We start from the raw sequence: 18,734 nt of genomic DNA, 5'->3' as shown, positions 1-18,734 counted from the left end.
GGGTCTGTTTGTTAAATAAATGTAGTTTGATTGTTTTCTTGTCCAGTCAGGCCTCTGGAATGGATGCTAAAATATGACAAGCACATTTCCTTGTAACAAAATGCCAAAAGAATTAACTTGACAAAAATAGTAGTAAATTTTATTACTCTCTTCTGACTACCAGATCTTTGTAAGATAATAGGAATAAAAAACAGCCTTATTTTCATAAATGAATGTGAAATGGGATTACTTTTTTTTTTTTTAACTGCTTCACAAGTAGAAAGCAAAGAAAAGTAAGACCAGAACACTTATATTTGCAATTTTAATACAACTGATAGTAAATTAATCTGTTTGATAGTATACCTTATTTCATGTCAAAGTGTTTAAAACTAACTTTAGAACCATTCAAACTGGCAGGCCAAGAAACACTGATTCTATCAACAACCTAAAATAAAAATGTTTTCTTGACTCCCAAAAGGTAATATAGATATCTAGTTGCAATCTGGTAAGAAACAGCAACTAAACTAAAAAATACAAATATTAGACAGAACTAAGATACTCATTAAAGTCAGTGATCAAATGATCAACAATTCTCATTCTTATCCTTATTTAGATTAAAAAATTGCATCTTCTATGTATGTTCAACTGTAACTTAATTTTAAATGTTAGAAATGAAGTGTTGCCTAAGTATTCTCTACTAGCTATGTCTAGCTACATAAAGTGTGCTAATTTGGTTCTGCTTGTAAGTTTAAGAAATTAAATTTCCTAAACTAAAAAAGCACAATTTCTAGCCTGGAGGAGCCTTGAATTTGTCCTTCCTACATGCATCAAGAGATGTTTCTATGTGCGTGTATATACACACACATACATATAGCATATACATATATACAGATATCCATATAAATGCATATATGAGATGTAAATATATTTTTCCAAACCTAATTTGCATCTACATGTCCTTGAGAGAAAAAAAAAAATCTCTCACTTCTCCAGTTCTCAGCTTCTGTCTCAATTTAAAATAAGACAAGGAAACATTGAATTGAACTAGCTGAAATGAGTGAGATCCATTCCCTTTGCACACACACAAGTTACTGCTGTGAAAAGCTGATTAACTACCTTGGTAGTTAAGTAAATTTTGGTGCCAAATGACAGGCCAGCAATTCCCCTCCACTTCGATGCTTCAGAACTTCAGCTTTAAGAAATTAAATCATTCAAGCAATATCTAGTGCTGTACTTAGTAATACCAATAGCTTGTGATGAAAGGCAGCAGGCAGAATCTATTAGTGCATTTCAAGCTGTACACTTCGTTTATAGCTAAAGTAGCCATACTCAAAGCATATTCTCATATATCAAAAGAAGTTCTAAGCAGAATCTTATGTTTAGTCAAACAGTTAAGAAATCAGAAGTCCTATCAAAATCAGTTTCATAAAGCCAAAAAAGCATTGCTTTAACTGCACACATTGTTTTAACTGCATTTCAAGCATGTCTTAATTGTTAGAAAATTCAAAAGTAAATACTTACAAAATATTACAAATAGAATAATAAGAAATCTTAAGAGATTGAGGGGATGGAAGGGCTTTGAAGGGTTTTCTGACTGTTGTTTTGATTTTCATACCTCAGAAGAAATATGGATTCATTTGATCCACCAACTGCATTTTTGGGGCGCAATTCAGTCGGATTTTCTACTGAAAAAAGAACATAAACTTGAATTTAAATGTTCAAATAAACAAAATACAGGGACCAAGCTTGTTGGTGAGACCAACAAAATAATTCAAAATAACATAATGAATATTACCTATTTTGAAAGAATTCCTTAGTAGCTTATTATCTGCTCTTGAAGGTGATAGGTTTGTACATGCATCTTCTGGCCCCTTGGTATTCCATGACTCCAAGTCTTCAGTGCTGTTTAATAAGAAATATTAATTAAAAAGATTTAAAAAAGATCAGAATGATCGTATCCATTACTTATTGCAACTATTAATGTGCAATTTAGCTGTCATTCTCATAAATCATCCTCCTATTGCAATGAGCTACAAGTACTTTTTATATTGGTAATGGCAATTATGAAAAATTGTTTTTGAGCAAGCAACTTGGAGAATATTGAAGAACTCTCTAGCTCCCTTAGTACAACTGGCATTGAAGAAATTTGGAATAAATTTATACCCTGGGATACACAAGAGTAATTTTGTAAGTTTCAGAGATCACTCAATCTTCAGAGAAAAAATTCACAACCAATATGCTTTCAATATCAAAGCCTGTATCAAGCATTAAGATCAATAAAAACTTTTTTTTTTTCCTTAATAGCAAGTCTTTCACTTTTGCTTCTGTATTTCCCTGAACTGTTCACCTGGAACTGGTTCAAATAAACCTTCCCTGTGGAGCTCACATTTTGAAAGGAAGAAGTACAGATCTTCTTTTGCATGTCAAGACTGTGTCCTTGGTTCTTCATGTGTGCCAATTACTGCCTTAGTGAATATTTCAGAATCATTAGAAAACTCACATAAGTAAAGTCAAGAAGTCCAATATTTTGTGGGTAATTATTATTTTGATTCTCTGAGAATTGCTCAGACATGCAATATGGTAATGGTGAATCTAAGTCTTGCTGATATTTTGAATAAATTCTGATTTTGAGATACAAACTCGAAATCTCAATCATTTGCCCTGGTGGTAAAAGTAGTAATAAAATTAAAAGACAAAGAGCAGCATCTTAAACTAGAACAGCCATCAGTAACAAAAAATACTGCAGCACTGGTACCAGAAATAAGTATTTCAACAACGTGAGACAGAATGTAAAAATAGGTAAAACACAGAAGCATGTGGCGTTCTAAAATAAAGCTATTTCCATACTTGTTCTAAATATTTGAATGCTATTTCAGGCTCTATTCAGGGAACAACAGATTGTTTAAAAACAAACAAAGAAACAACTCCAAATGGAAATTGAGAAGTTAAAAACAGCGAGATTAACAGACATTTTGAAGAAGCCTAACTATTCAATGAATAAAGCCTATTTTCACAAAAGAGCTGGGTGTTTCTGCCTATATAGGAATGCAGAGTATTTCACATTTAAATATGAAAACATTAGATTAATGCTTTATGCTATTAACAAAGAATATGGGTCAAGTACATTCAGAAGGCTAAAAAAAACTTAAGATGATGTGCTTGATGTGACTTGATGTTAATGCATAAAAACAAAAATTTAAATAAAGATGAAATTGACTCATGTATAAGGTGCTAATAAAGCTTATGAAGGACAATACTGTAAGTCAAATTACTGTTCATCATTGTTATATAAACAAAAAAAATAGCATTCTGTAGCTAGAAGAAATGAGTCTTCAGAAAGCAAACAGATACCCTTACACTGATAGGATACTGTAATTCCTAAGCACCCAAAACTGCTCACTGGATTGTGTAAAACTTAACTCAGCAAGTATTTAACAAAATTAAAATCTGAAGCAAAATTCAAAGACTGAAAAATTTACAGAAAAATATTTTAAATCTGTAATATTTATTTATTTTTGTTCATATGTACTACAGAAGACATCTGCTAGAACATTAAGTACCTTGAGCCCTGGCTGTCTGAAGAATCACCGTCACAATGGCTAAGGGAGTCTTTCCAGAATGGATGTTGCAATATGTCTGTCCAATTGAGCCTTTTGAGAAGCAATAGAAAACTGAAAAAGCAGTGGCAAAGTACAGCTACAAAAGCATATCAGCCTAGGTTCTGAATCCAGTGATACTATGAAGCAACTCTTACTGTTCTTAGTTGGTATGTGGTGAACAAATAAGTTATCTTACAGAGGAAATGTTCTGCCTAAAATTGAGACGGATAATTCACACAACACACAGAGGTGAGATTAAAGATTAAGTACACAGTTTAGCCAGACCCAATATTTAAATTACTCTATAAATAATTATGTTATACAAAAATGTAAGTGTAACATCTATAAATTAAAGTCTTATAAAAGATATGCCCATTGCTCTGAAAAACCAAAGCCATCCAATTTGAAAAGCTAACATCCTGTTAAACAGTTACCTATTCAACACCACATACAAAAGTAGAAAACTATACAGAATTAATATTTTGATTAAATAAAGTTTGCATGAGAAAATGTACTATTTCTTCTTTTATGAAGGAGAAAATTACTTTCTCACTGCACCAGATTGTAGCATAGTTATTATTTTTTTTCAGATATGAAAAAGACAATGCAAACAACCAGTTTACCTCTTCTGAGGATCCTTTTGAAGCAATCCATCAAGTAAGCTAGTGAACTCTGCAGAAGGTTTCTGAAAAGCAGAACCTGAAAATAAAAGGACTTCAAAAGATAAGAACTGGACAACAGAATCAACTGTACAAAGTAAATCAAATCATTATCTGAAGATGACATTAAAAGAGTTTTATTTAACACCAATTTCATCTGAAAAAAAAAAAAGTGCATAAAAATATTAAATATTATATAATATTAAATATAAATATTATAAGTCTTTCTATTAAAATGATTGTCAAAGGGATGATAAAAAACAATACTTGGTCAAGCTAATTTTAAAAAATAATGTACATTTATTATTATATCCTTATATATTCACAAATTCATATTTTTTATGTTTCATATAAAATATGAATCTTCCCATTATCATATAACTATTAGATGAAAATAAAGTAGAGTTGAAAATTGTGCTAATTGAAATTTACCCTAGATGTGATAGTTTTAAGAGGACAATTATTGCATCCTGTTACACAAGAGGTTTCCAGAATTCTCAGTTAACTGAGAAAGAAAACTTCTGAGAGCTCAAAATCATGAATACAATTGATCTATTAGCTTCAAAAATAAAATTTCCCTTACAACTGAAACAAGTAATAGTTTTATCTCAATAGGTCACCTTTTTGCTGTATCACTTTGAACTGAAATAAGAAACTAATGAAGTGTCTCCATGAATACCACTGATGTCTTGAATGACAAAATTCAAAAACTCCATCTCAGAATGTATTTTGAATCCCTAACACTAAATGATACACCTGTTTTATCAACAGAAATACAAGCATTTCTCATTAATGGAAAATGTTCGTAGCAAAGGAATGGCAATGGTAACATTCACTTTGGACAGCAAAACAATTCCTGTAATCAGCTTCAGAATAAACACTGCAAAGCGAAACTTCTTTACTATTGATTCAATTTGTCACATTTAACAAGAGAAGAACGTTACCCTTTGGCCTAGGTGGCAGTGGATCCTCATATAAAATCTTTTCAATTAATTCTGAAGAGTTCTCTGAGAAGAATGGTGGTCTTCCTAAAATAAATGGAAGTTTATTTTTTAAGTTATGCAAATTTCAAAATGGCTGTCAGGTGCAATTATATCTAGTGAGCTCATTTTCCTAAGGAAATATTCAAAGCAATAAACATCCTTGATTTGAATTTAAAGGTTCACTTAAAAACAAATCCTTGGATTATATTCTTCTACCATGAACAGCCAAAGAGACCAAGGACAGAACATGTTCTAAAGACAGCTTGAAGTAAGCCATCATGAAAGCTCTGAATGAATCAATAATGACATAGCAGCCAGAGAAGGTAATAGCAGAGTATACTGATCCAACAGATGTGTATATTGTCTAAGACTTCAGAATACTGCACTGTAATTCTTCTGCATAGAAAATTTCCTTCCAGCTGCAGGCAATGCTAACTTTATGCAGAGGAAAGCCAATGACTAGTTTTAGACTAGTTAAAGTCAAATTAGTGCATCCAGAGTTTAATACTGAAGAGATTAAGAACATTACATTGTCCAAACACAAGTACTGCTACAGTTTCAAATCATAGTATTTGAGTGATTCAGGTTGGTTAATATCATTACATTTGGAATTCAGTAGCAGTATTACTTCAGTTGATTGCTTGACAAGTTGTTTTTCTTAAGCATATTTAATGTATTCTTCAAGAAATTTTTATTACCTCTCTTAAATATATCTGTCTCAACTTCCTTAAAAAGTAAACAAGAATTTAAATTTGGACCACAAAGTAGGTTTTCTTTATCACGGATATTAAAGAAATACACAAACTTACAACCTGAGAACATTTCATAAAGTAAACATCCTAAGGACCACAGATCACTGGACTTGGAGAAGTCTTCTCCTTTTATTACTTCTGGAGCTGTGTATAACGGAGAGCCTACAAAATATCATACAAATACACTTGATTGAATATTTGTCCTGTAGAACACCTAAAACAACCTCTAACTCACTGAAGTGTAGAAAGAATCTTCACTTAGAGGTATGAAACATGAGATACCAAATGTAATTTGAAAAGAATATTTTTCCTCCTAAACTTTTATTGAATTACGTAGGATTGCAGAAGCTATTTTCTTGTTTACTTCTCTTTCATTAATCAACTTGGTTCGCACTTGTACTTCTCTAACATGATTAATGTAAGTAGTTTTTTTTTTTTTAATTTATCTTGACAGCTTCCACAGCCAAACCAAGTGAGTATATTAAACCAATATAAATCTCATGTGATTAACAAAAATTATTAGGTTACATCAGGTTTTACATTTATTAAAAAGAGAGCTATCCTAAGACATTAACTCACATGAAATTAGAAAACTATTAGAATAAACAAGGTCCATAAATTGGATCACTGATCTAGATATGCCTACTCTAAATACTACTAGTTTCTCCAAAAGCGCCATAAAAATTACAAAATCTCAGCAAAAATGTAAGTTCCATAATCCCTTAAGAAGCTTATTTTGGATTTTGCTATCCATTTTAAGTGACAACAGGTTATTAAACATACATATCAAAAAAAAAAAGCTGATTTAAAAGGTAACAGGAAAGAGATTATATTTGCATTTCTTTCTGGAAATAAAAACACATCCTGTTCTTGGCCTTCATAATTGCAGTAGGTGCTATCTGCAGGAGACAGTACTAAGAGAGCTTTCTTTGTTCCCATAACACATTGTCACTATTTCTATTGTTCCAGATGACAGCAACTGCTACGATGCCACATTATCAGGGAAACAGAGATCTCTGAGATGCTCCAGGACACAAACTATTGAAAGATTCTGAAAAGTAAAACCAAAATTCTAAAGCTTTCTTATTCGATGAAAATGCAGCACAGCAGCTGTAGCCCATTGGATTTGCGTGGATTTTTCTGCAGAAATTAAATCACAATAACAGCTTTTTCATGCTTCAAAAATAAACAATCTTTCTTATGTAAACGGTACTGAAACAATTAACCATCATACTGGAAATTACACAGACCACTTGAAGCAAAAAGTACGGTGAAAATCTTGTGTCAAAAAACTCAAAAGCCATTCTCTAAGCTATTGTTAAATGGATACAAAATCTCCAATCAAAGTAGCAGCAATTCAGTATAGCACTTACTGAAATGTGCATACATTTATCATGAATTTAATGAAAATTAGCCCTAGACCCTAGAGAGACCATCTGCAGTACCTAGTATGATAAGTAGTAAAATTATAATTTTGTCAATTAGGAAAATCAGTTAAGACTCAGCTTTTCTGAAGCTTCAGTGATTTTCTTATTTTTATAATTCTACTACTTATACTTAATTGGTAATATGTGAAATGCATCAAGGACCAAAGGTATTTCACAAATATTTTCTTTAAATCCACATCAGTTATCATTAAAAAGCAAATTACTTAAGCCCCCTTAGCAAACCCAAGTGAAGAATTAGCATTTTCAATTCACTACTTTGAGCAGTTTCAGATCACATCCATACATGATATTTGCTCAGGATAGAAAGGCAGTTTGTATATTAGATGGTATGGGATGTCAATTGCAAAAAGCAATTCAAAATAATCTAGTCATGTGGAAATCTTACATACTACATTATTTTTTACAATTGCCTACATATAAGCTTCAAACTAAAAATAACATGAAGTCTATTTAGAACAAGACAGAAAGGTAAGCAACTGTTAATCTAACAAAAATTCCATGACGGACATTTTTTCCGGTGCTTAAACTGTCTTTAGAATTATGACTATATACTTCTAAACAGTTTTTCTTCTTCCTCCTCACTTGCAGGTGTTGTTCCCTCTGTGTGTTACAATCCCTCTTAACAATCTTCCTTAACAGCAAAATTTTCATTCTGAGCCTACCTGGGAAAAAAAAAATTCCCTATATGCAGAATACGTAAAATCTGCTCAAAGAAAACTTGCATATCACACAAACAGGCCATCATTTACAGACGTTGACATAACAGAATTTTTCTGTTTCTCTAGGAATTCAATAAGCCACATCAGAATTTTGATCAACTACCTTTTTTGAGACTTCTCTCAAAAATTATGCATAACAACAGTTTTTTCCCACTTTCATTCTGTCTGTTTAATTTTAGCTGGTAAAAATATCCTACCTCGGAGTCTGTTTTTCAGGTGTCTTTGTGGAGTGCTTTCAACAACATCTCCTCCTGCTTCTTCAGATCCAACTAAAGCAAAAAATTCTTCCAGGTTTTCTCCATCTGCTTTAGCCAAGCAAAAGTTACTGAACTTCAAAGTGCCAGGCCCTTCCAGCAGAATCTAGAGGAATAAAATAACCCAGCATAACAGATACTAACACCAGTGGCTGCACTAATTTCCAATACAAACTATATAAAATCACAATAATTTAATCATTTAAGTAAATAGAGATGATCACTATCATATCTAAAAGCATTGATAAGTCAAAACAAATCACTTTTTTTCTTGTAACCAAAAAAAATCACATAAAGTGACGACACAACATTAATGGTTCCATTCATATTTTTGTTCGTTGATTATTAAGCTGAAATGAAGGATGATGGATGATGCTACTGTAGAAAAGAAAGTAAAAATAAGAATTAAAGTAAAAATGTGTATAAAGTAAAAGGATAGTAAAAGGAACATTCATTCATTTTAGGCAAAAAAAGTGATTTTTTTAAAAATTTTATGCTGGACAAAAAAAGTAATGATTTTGATAATGATAACTTTTTCCTATGTAGTCAGTGATTTCCTAATTAAAATCTTTATAATCCCCCCAAAATTGTCTGGAAAAAAATCACTCATTTAGTTAGATATGGGCTGGGGGAGGGTGGGGGGTTGAAGAGGGGCAGGGGAGAATCTTACTTTTGCACTCTGTATTTGTGTTCAGATGAGTACTTTACAGTTTTTACTTTTTTTTTATTGTTATTTTTTAACACATTCTTCTTCAGAAAAATACAGAGGCATTTTCATTATGCTTTACTTACATATTCACTTTCATTTACTGCTCTTTTACCCACAAATAACAGAAACCACACATGAATGTGCAAGTCCTACAGAAAACTCAGACAGAAGGGCAACTTGACCTCTTACAAATCAGGATCAACAACAGAATTACTGTTATGCAACTGGCTTCCAATATCAGGTAATTCTCTCAAAAACAGCACAACATGAATAAAATGCTGATTGCATACAAAGTAATACGTGATATCCACTATAAATAATACTCCTTGTTACCTTTCCAGGTGTCAGCTCACAAAAGACAATCCCAAGGTTATGAATGTGGTGTAAACCGGTAATCAAATCTACACCAAATTCTCTCACTACATCTTCAGGTAGATGTTCATCTTGAGCAATAACTGATTCTAGCGAACCACCTAAAATACAGGTACATGTGGTCAGCAAAGGAATTACTTGCATGGCATTTGCTTTATATGCACAATGACATGATGAGAGTCTTCCAAAACTAAAACTTCCAAAAGTAAAAAATCATTACCAATACACATTAAACATATGAAAATGTATAGAACAGAAAAATCTAGTTCTGAGATTGTGATATAAACTTTCACTACAATTAAATTGAGTGCATGACTTTTAAAAACACTTTCATATTGATTTATTTTCCAAAGGAAGCAGAAAGGAAAACACGAAACTCATACTGTCACAATGCAATAGTAACCCAGTGGGTTTATTCAGATGCCTTCTGCACAAGACTAAGCAGTACCAAGATCAGGTTATCAACGTCTGTGAACAAGCAGTAGAACTTATGATGTGGGATTTCCCACTGAATTCACAGACAATAAAAACAGTAAAATTCCAGGATCCCGGGGTCTATGGAGAAGGATAATAAATATTTTATTCCAAACCACGTAATATTTTCCTGAGCTTTTTTTTCCCCCCCTCTGCTTACTGATTTATTTCAGAGAATGCTGAGATGCTAAGGTTTTTCACACTATTCTCCAAATAACTCAATGACGTTGAATCTTAAAGTTGCTCTAAGTCTTTTTACGTTGTTTATAAAAGTAAGTCATACCTTTAGAACCAGCCTCAGAATATATGACTTAGTATATATGACTTAGTAAAGAATTTTCCAACATTTTAACACTTTTATAATGTATTTTAGATTGCTATATAGATATACCAAGAAAAATTTATAATGAAATCAGCAACACAAAAGTATGCTACATTGCCATTGGTAGGCAAGTATCAAAAACAGTCTTCAAGGCTCTACAAAATTAATATGAAATTCAACTCTCATCCTTTTCACAAGTACATTTGCTGCTAAGAATGTCTTGAAGCTAATTGCTGAGGGAGAACATAGTGATTCCAAGTGCACAATGACACAAGTACAATTTGAGGTAGGTCAGACAGAAGCTTTATTAACTATGACTACAGTGAGAGAACATTCAGGCAGTTTTTTATCCCTCTACTGTCCTGCTTTATGCCAAGTGATTGCAGAGACGCAATTCATACAGTTTCAACGAAAAGTGAGGAAAAGGTCACCTGGCTGTTAAAAAAAGCCAGGCATCCACCCTTAGGAGAGATGAACTCCACCCAACCATTTACAGGCTAATAAGGGTAAGTACCCATGTCTGGGAAAGATGGGCTCCATAAGTTGCTTGCTAACTGCCACAGTTCACACTGTGGCAAGATGGCACTTGGATGGCCTGTAGCAGTAGGACATCCAGCGTTATCCTAGATCAGAACTGGGGATTGTACACAGTCCCAGACTGTTAGCTTTTATTTGAAATTAATGTATTTTTAGTTAGGATAAACTTCTTAGTCAGTCCAATCTTGGGTCTTTAAGAACTTTATTCCCATGCTGCAATACTGCAAGATACAATACACAAGAATTGCTTTAACTGTTCTTAACAATAGGCTGTCTGCCTAATAAATTACATACATGCCAATTTGTTAGACTAGGCAAATAGGACAAGCCCTCCAAATCAGCCAACTAATTTTAATTCTAATAATTGAAAGAACGACCAGATTATTTTTCAGGTCTTATAGCTTCTCCAATAATTCTAAGTAGGGGAAAAAAAACAAAAAAAAAAAAGCAGTTTGTAATATTGGCTGTTACTATGAAACATCTCCATGCATCAAAACATTAAAATGCTTCACTTGCACAATCGCCTTTCCTTTTTTTCTACATGGAAGAAAGCATACATACTATCATTTGCTTAAGACATACAGTCATAATTGGAGAAAGCTTTTAAAGAGTTCTTTAAAAGATTGCTGTTAACCTACCAAAACTCCATTAATTACTTAATAGAGTTTTGGGTTCTCAGCGTTCCCAAATTAACATCTTAACATAAATCTTTCCTTAAATAAATTTTAGATAACTACATTCCATTTACTCACAACTTGTTTTTAAGTTCCCTAGCTATGACAAGCTAACATTATGTCACCTAAATTAGTATTTCACATACATTGTGAACTAGAAGAGGAATATGAGTTCGGTGGATTTCTAAAAATGTTTTTAAAAACCAACATTTTTAAGCATACATACATATGTACAACCTGATTATTAATTTAACTTTTCTCGAAGATCGAAATATGTATTTTTTGTGAGAAACATTTAGTATAAGAAAAATCTTACACACACACACACACATATATATAGTACAGATATTTATTTTTGTCCATCTGAGCTTTTTACCTGTGCATAACTCCATTACAAGCCAGAGATGGTTGCTTGTTTCATACCATTCATGAAATGTCACTATGTTCTTGTGTCTGATTTCATGAGTCAGACGAACCTAAAACAAAGTTCCTAACATTATTAATGGGGAAAAGTATCTTTATATACATGGATTGGAGGAGAATTGGAGACAACACAGCTTTATGCTAGATCACCTACTCAATTCTGTGCCTAGTCCAGTATACTAAATAGTTAAAAATTAATCTCCAATTCAAATTAATTTTACATGTAAGTTGAGAACAGAAAACTTTCCTCTCAGCCCTTGGCCTCCTGAACTTTTTCCAGAAATATGAGAAAGTTTCCCAACCAATCAAACAGAGATATTATTGATTTATAAGCACTATTTAACTCTTCTGCATCTCTACTAACAGACTGTAAATAAGAATTTGCAGTCAAACTTGGAGATCTACTTTCTTTTTCAGTGAGGACACAATTGTGAGAAAATATGGTAACTATAATAAGGAGAAATAAAGAGTTTTCCCCCCTCAGTCTTATCAGGCAAAAGCAATCACTCAGGGTCCCTGAAAGTCTGTATTTCTACCACACCCTCCTAGCCTCATGTCTACAGAAGTCTCTGAATCCTGCCAGAGCCATATGCGAGGTACCCCTCAGGATTTTCTAAGAGGAATATGCTTTGAAGGGAAAAAAGATTTGAGCGGAGAAGATTTATGAATTGTCAAAACAATGAGAGGGAATACTAAACAAAATGTATCAACTGGAAAAATAAAATATTTGAAATATTTAACTGTATCAGTTTTCATTTCTTATCCAGAAAGCAAATGTTTAAAACTTTGCCAAAGCACTGCTATGACTGGGTTTTCATAACTGATAGAAAAATAAAGTCAACCACTACACAGACACTTGTTTTTATAAAAGGTACTTTGACTTATCACAGAAACAGTAAGCCTGTAAAGCTGAGTTTACGCATGTGATTAATAAGAACACTGCTAGATGAGAAAAACAAATACTTAAGTATTCAGCATTTTTCTTTCTGTTACAAGGATTTTTTATTTATTTATTTATTTATTTATTTTAAGTTTGATCTTTTCCCAAACTTAGCAGGAAAAGTCTTACTTACCCAGTTTGTTATTTCAGCTCTTTTGCATTTATCAGTGCAAAGAATGGCAACAAAATTAATTGTCCCCTTTCTTCTTCCTTTATAAACAATGGTCTTATTTCCTCTTCCTATCTCTTCATAAAGAATGAAGTTCTCCATACTTAAGGATGCTTTACTGTTAAGGGATTGGAAACATGGTCTTTTCTTAGACAGGTAAACCTTTAAAGGAAGAAGGGAGAGAGAAGAAGCAATCAAATTTAAAAATCATTAATGTATCACATTTACTCTCCCAATTCTTAAAAAATAGAAATTATGTTTCATCTTGCTGGAAGGATGTAAGTACTTCAAAATTCACCTTGGGAAATGTAAACAACATTTTGAATAGGTAACTATTTTCCATTTGGAAAGCTCTTCACACATTCCACAAGTTACAGGTGAACCAGTAACTACAGATTCTAAATATGTTACCTGTAAATAAAAATCGTGCTACCAAACTTAAAATTTTAAGTTCTGCATAAAAATGCTGGATACAGGAAATTGTACTAAACTGAAAGCCTTACCAAGTAAAATTGCCATTTCTGCTTAAGGGCACACCAGACAGATTTCCTCTGCAACTTTTTACCCTGTAATTTAAGCCTGATAAGTAACTGATCTAATCAGCATAACCAGAAAAAGAGACAAAAAGAACCCCACAGGGATTAGCATTCCTAACAACAGTAAGATGCATGTAGCTTTACCAGTTATAGGAGTTAGTGTTCGAAATTTTTTTCATGGATGGAACAATCGATTTTAAAAGCCGTGTAAATGCATTGGCCAACTGTGGGAGTCAAAGAGTTCCACAAGAAAATTTTAGTTTATCTCTTAACTACCATTTTTTGTCTCAATAATTTTATATGGTTTAATTTACATAGTGAAACAAATTAAACCTTTGTCATTTGTTACAAACATTCCAAAACCAGAATATATTGCTACCTGGTACACAACGAGCACCTTATAGTAAGTTCTTCCAACTCCAAACCAACCCTACATTCAGTGCCCAGTTCTTCCAACCAACAACTGAAATATTTCACAGTCATTTGGAGTTGCTTGTTCTCATGTTAACACCAACTTCTTTCATTTTGTTTGTAAAAGACTGTTGTTTTCCTTTCAACAAGACCAGTTCTCAGTATAGTTACCTGACAACTACAGAAAAAAACAGAGGATAGTACAGCAACAAGGATAGAGAAGAAGGCTGCTTAAGCACTGCTATTGTGAAATATCTAATTACAAGCCACAAACTCTACTTCACTAACTTTCTTGAGACACAAAGCTCAAATGACAAACTAAATACTGAGAACAGAGAATTCCCAAATCTTTAGACAGAACATCTTGTGAAACACCCCTGCAACACACACACCTACACCCCAATAAACTCCGACAAACACCAAATGTAAATTAACTTGATTTTATCTCTCAGTAAGCAAAGAGTTAGGTATAGTCAGTGTAACCTTGGAAGGAACATCTTTTTTCCTCCAGTTAACTGTGAAAACAGATGGGCAATTATGCAATGATCAGTTTGCCAAACAAGGCACAAAGACAGGAACAGGTGTAGGTCTATTTTCCTGTCGCTGAACTATTCCTTATGTTCTTCTGGAGAGCTTGAACGAAGACCAGAAAAAGTAACATCTTCCTCTGCTTCACAAAGATGCCAGAACAGCAGATTGCCATCCCATTGCTCACCCATGTGACCACTGCCCCTTCTTTTTATTCCTTCTTTCCCAAGAACCCTTCAAACCTGACACCTGCAGCTCATCGTATTACCGAAACATTACACAGATGGAAGATACCTTCATGACAGACATTAAAAAGGCACCATCACCACCCGTGCAACAAACCACACGAATGCACAGCGTGATGAGCGACATACAGATATTTCCAATTGTCTGACACAAGCAGGGTCAATGACAAACGCATGCGTGGTGACCATGAGGCAGGGAAGCCTTCCCCGCTACCTCACACACGCTATACCTGCAGATAAGGTCTCAACCGGCAGGCTACAGGGAAGAGAGCAGCCGTCCCCGACGGCAGGCCTTCAGCCGGGGTACCGAACGGGGATGCGGCACAGCGGGCCGCCTGCACTCACGCCTGGGAGCTGCGGGCCCGGCGGCAGCGGGAAGGCGGGCAGCTACCGGACGACTGCGAGGCGGCAGCGGCCGTGACCGCAAGAAGGAAGCCGCCATCAACTCAACCCGGCGGAGCGCCGCACGCCGCGCTGTGGGGGGACGTGGATGCGTCCCGACGGGGAACCCAGCGCCACGCACCGAAGAGAAAGAGTCAGAAGGAGAAGAACCAGCACAGCACACGGAGTCACTCGGAGAGATGGCTTTTATTTTTTTTTATTCTATAAGGGAAATGCCGCAGAGCGCCACGAAGGCCGGCCCTCTCTCCCCCGGGCACCGCTCCGGTGGTCGCCGCCGTGACCCCGTCTCCAGGAGACAGGGCCGGACGCCGCAGCCGCTATTGGGCCGCAGCGGGTCCGGGCGGGGAGCGGAGGAGGTGCCGCCCGGTTGCCAGGCAACCGCCAGGCCCGGTCTAACGGTCGGGGGCTGCGGCGGCTCGAGCCGTTATTTGGCGCGCTGCTCTGGGAGCGCGGTCCGCCATTACGGCGTTGAAAGCGCTCCGTTGCGGGGTTGGCGCTGCCGTCACGGCAGTCGCCTAGCGGGTGGATTCGCTCTTACGACAAAATTTAGCCCTTAAAATGTCCGTTACCTCCTAACAGTTTTAAGCCCATCGGTCCATTTCCACATGGTTTCATGAAGGAAAAGATATAGTGTTGTTGTCAGGAAGGGTTCGGTGTTTGTAGGCTGGATGATGGTGGACTTGGGACTTCTTACGGGGAAGGCTTCAGTGTGAATGTAACCTCACCCCTAAAACTGCTAAAATAAAAGTCAAAAACTACCCTTCTAGGGAGAGATCTTTTAGGATGGCAGCAGAGCTGAGCGCCGTGTGCCAGCTGGGCTTCATCCCTCCGGCAGCAGGGCTGTAGGTGCAAAGGAAAACCTGAAGGAAATCAAGTGTCATTCACAGAATCACACAATCACAGAGGTTGGAAGGGATCTCTGGAGACCTTCAAGTGCACCCCACTGCTAAAGAAGGTCCCTACAGTGGGCTGTACAGAAAAGCATTTAGGACGGTTCTGAATATCTCCAGAGAAGGTGGCTCCACGACTTCTCTGGGCAGCCTGTTCCAGTGCTATGCCACTCTCACAGTAAAGAAGTTCTTCCTGTGTCCCAGACTGCATTGACTGCCCCTTGTTCTGTCACTGGGCAGTGCTGAAAAGAGCTTGGCCCCATCCAGTTGATTCCCACCCATTAGATACTTATAAGCATTGATAAGATTCCCCCTCAGTCTTCTCCAGACTGAACAGTCCCAGGTCTCTCAGCTTTTTCCTCATAAGGAAGATGCTCCAAGTCCCAGCTTACCAAAACTTATTTATTATGTTTTATTATATTAATTATTATTTATTATTATTATTATTTATTTTAAACTTATTTTTGTCACTGTTCAGCTTTTCATGGGTTTGGCAGGGAGTCCACAAATTGATGTGAGGTCAGTGCTGAACACAGACAAGATTTTTGCTGTTCTATTGAAATTACTGAGTTGGCAAGTGCTGAAAAATATTGTGTATGTGCAACAAAATCGCTCATTTCTCAGTAATCTCAGATCCTGTCCCATTTTGCAGCATGATTTCAGCAAGCAGAGCTGACTACCAACAAAGCCACAGCTATGAAGCTGTCCAGTTCTTTTTTTAATATAAACGAGTAGTTGACTAGATATAAATAAAGTGAATATATAAATAGAAGTCACCTAGTTTCTTTTAGTTGACACAATGAAAGTAAGCTTTGAAGAGGGATTTATTTAGATTTTTGCAAGCTGTATACACTGTCTTTAGTGTTGATGAAGGTGACCGATATAAATCAACATTAGCTCAAGCACGTAACCAGCTCCAACAGCAGCGTGATGCAGATCTTAGAGAAGTGTCCTAATTGAATTGTCCCTGCCTAAGAGGACATAATAACAATCAAGTTACTACCTTTCCTTTAAAATGTCTGATGTTGTGTCCTGTGCACAGCTTTCTGCTAAATTAATCCAGGTTGGGACTGGGTTTTTATGCAAGGGAGATAATTCTCTCATTTTTTTGAGAATGAAGTGGTATGAACTTTAACAGTCTTTTGAAATCTTCGTGTAATAGCGGCCATACTGAGCACAGAGAAACACAAACAAAATGCTTTAATAACAAGGCAGAGATTCATAAGGACCATTTAATCTGAAAGTCTATAATGAAGAATGTTCAGTGCAATTAAAAACAGACTAAGGGGACTTGTTGATTCATATCTCCCATTTTTCCAGTTCCTCTTAGCTAAGATTTATGTTTTTTTGTTTTTCTTGTGTGAGTGTGCATGTGTGCGTGTTACTGATAAACACTCATAAACTTCATTACACATTTGTATCTTTCTCACCATCCAGATGCATCATTTCAAAATCCTCCAGGTTGGGATTTCTTCTCTTTGTTAAAAAAATCTCTTTAGTTTAAGAATTGGGAGTTATCCCTTCAAAAATGTCACTTGCTTCCTGTATAAGAATTATCTTGAATAATTAACCTATATATAAATATAAATCAGAGCTGTAATTCTGCAACTCTTATCACTGGCCCCCTTCCTGCTGTTTTCATCTGTTACTGCTTCTACTGCTGGTTACTGAACATGACTTCAAGCACTGTATTCAGCTGCAGTAAACTTTTCTGTGGGAATATTTTCAGAATTGAGGAATGGAATGCTAAATATTCTCTTTGCTGTTTACAGCATTTTAAAACTCTTTGCAAAGTCTATAGCAAACTCAGCTTTGCTACTTACTCGCCTTGCTATCATAAGGGATAGTCAGATGAAATCAAATTCTTGTTCTCAAATAAATATATTATCTAATTTAAAGTAAACTGAGATCTCATGATTGGAACTACGTAGTTCAGGAATGCTTAAACACTTCACTGCTATGTCCTCAGTGAGTGCTGTGGAAGCTTCTGACATTCTGCCTGGTTTCTAAAAGTCTGACTTGCTGCCTGTAATATTAAAATATGTTTCCATCTTTTGTTTCCCTTTGGGAAGAAACTGTTATTTAGTTTGCTTTAATGCCTGTTGAAGACCCTATATACTTCTGTTCTATTTTGTTACATGTACTCATGTTCAAGCTCATATTCTCAGTATGTGGCGTTTCCTACTCTCTTTAGCTACATCTTTTACAAACCGAACCCCCATTTCTCTGAGAGTTTCTATTCTCAGTGTTTTGGGTAATTATGACTCAGTTGCCTGTAATCTTATGTTCCATTTGCCTCCACAGTTCTGTCATTCCTGGGAAGTACACAGGGCCATTTTTCTGGTCTTAGACCATTTTGGCAGGATGATGGATGTGAGCATGAGCTCATCTTTATCTTGTGCTTTTTATTCTCAATATTTTCCAACACTCTTGAAACTAGCATAGACTGTCACTGAGGAAAACTTTGTGTGCTTTTCCTATTTCTCCAGTTCTGTGGTAATACTATGTTTCTTGTGTTATGATTTAGTCACCTTGTTTTTCTGGTACAAGGCTGCTCTCAATAAGGAGTCAGCTCTACTCAGTGGTTTGTCTTGAAGTTGTTAAATAAATTCAAATGTTAATGTTTCAGTATCGTATGCTGCTGATACTTGGGAGTAGCAATGATTTTTCAAATTATTTGTTTATGAGATTTTTGTTTTTGGAAGAAAA

At 35.3% G+C, this 18,734-nt stretch overlaps 1 protein-coding gene across 12 annotated transcripts in view; it reads right to left on the bottom strand.

Moving 5' to 3' along the window:
* ULK4 (unc-51 like kinase 4) overlaps positions 1–15,309 on the bottom strand; it is a 218,383-nt gene extending 203,074 nt beyond the window's left edge. For 8 of the 12 annotated variants that reach the window (XM_031590361.2, XM_090142411.1, XM_090142414.1 and 5 more), the window contains exons 1-11: positions 14,964–15,101; positions 12,978–13,175; positions 11,858–11,957; positions 9,436–9,575; positions 8,337–8,499; positions 6,033–6,134; positions 5,182–5,265; positions 4,202–4,277; positions 3,540–3,629; positions 1,775–1,881; positions 1,595–1,664 (exon numbers count right to left, since the gene is read on the bottom strand). In XM_031590361.2, coding sequence (XP_031446221.2) covers positions 1,595–1,664; positions 1,775–1,881; positions 3,540–3,629; positions 4,202–4,277; positions 5,182–5,265; positions 6,033–6,134; positions 8,337–8,499; positions 9,436–9,575; positions 11,858–11,957; positions 12,978–13,115 — 1,070 coding nt within the window. In that variant the 5' untranslated portion in view covers positions 13,116–13,175; positions 14,964–15,101. Of the gene's footprint in view, positions 1–1,594; positions 1,665–1,774; positions 1,882–3,539; positions 3,630–4,201; positions 4,278–5,181; positions 5,266–6,032; positions 6,135–8,336; positions 8,500–9,435; positions 9,576–11,857; positions 11,958–12,977; positions 13,176–13,516; positions 13,577–14,963; positions 15,150–15,256 lie in introns of those variants that run through there. The other 4 variants (XM_090142412.1, XM_090142409.1, XM_031590362.2 and 1 more) reach the window with 4 other exon arrangements.
* Positions 15,310–18,734: the final 3,425 nt, after the last annotated feature.

Source organism: Phasianus colchicus, chromosome 6 (assembly GCF_987193195.1).
Source record: "Phasianus colchicus chromosome 6, bPhaCol1.hap1.1, whole genome shotgun sequence".
Classification (NCBI taxonomy): domain Eukaryota; kingdom Metazoa; phylum Chordata; class Aves; order Galliformes; family Phasianidae; genus Phasianus; species Phasianus colchicus.
The sequence above is the reverse complement of the archived record's forward strand: the minus strand, read 5'-3'. Positions and strand labels throughout refer to the sequence as shown.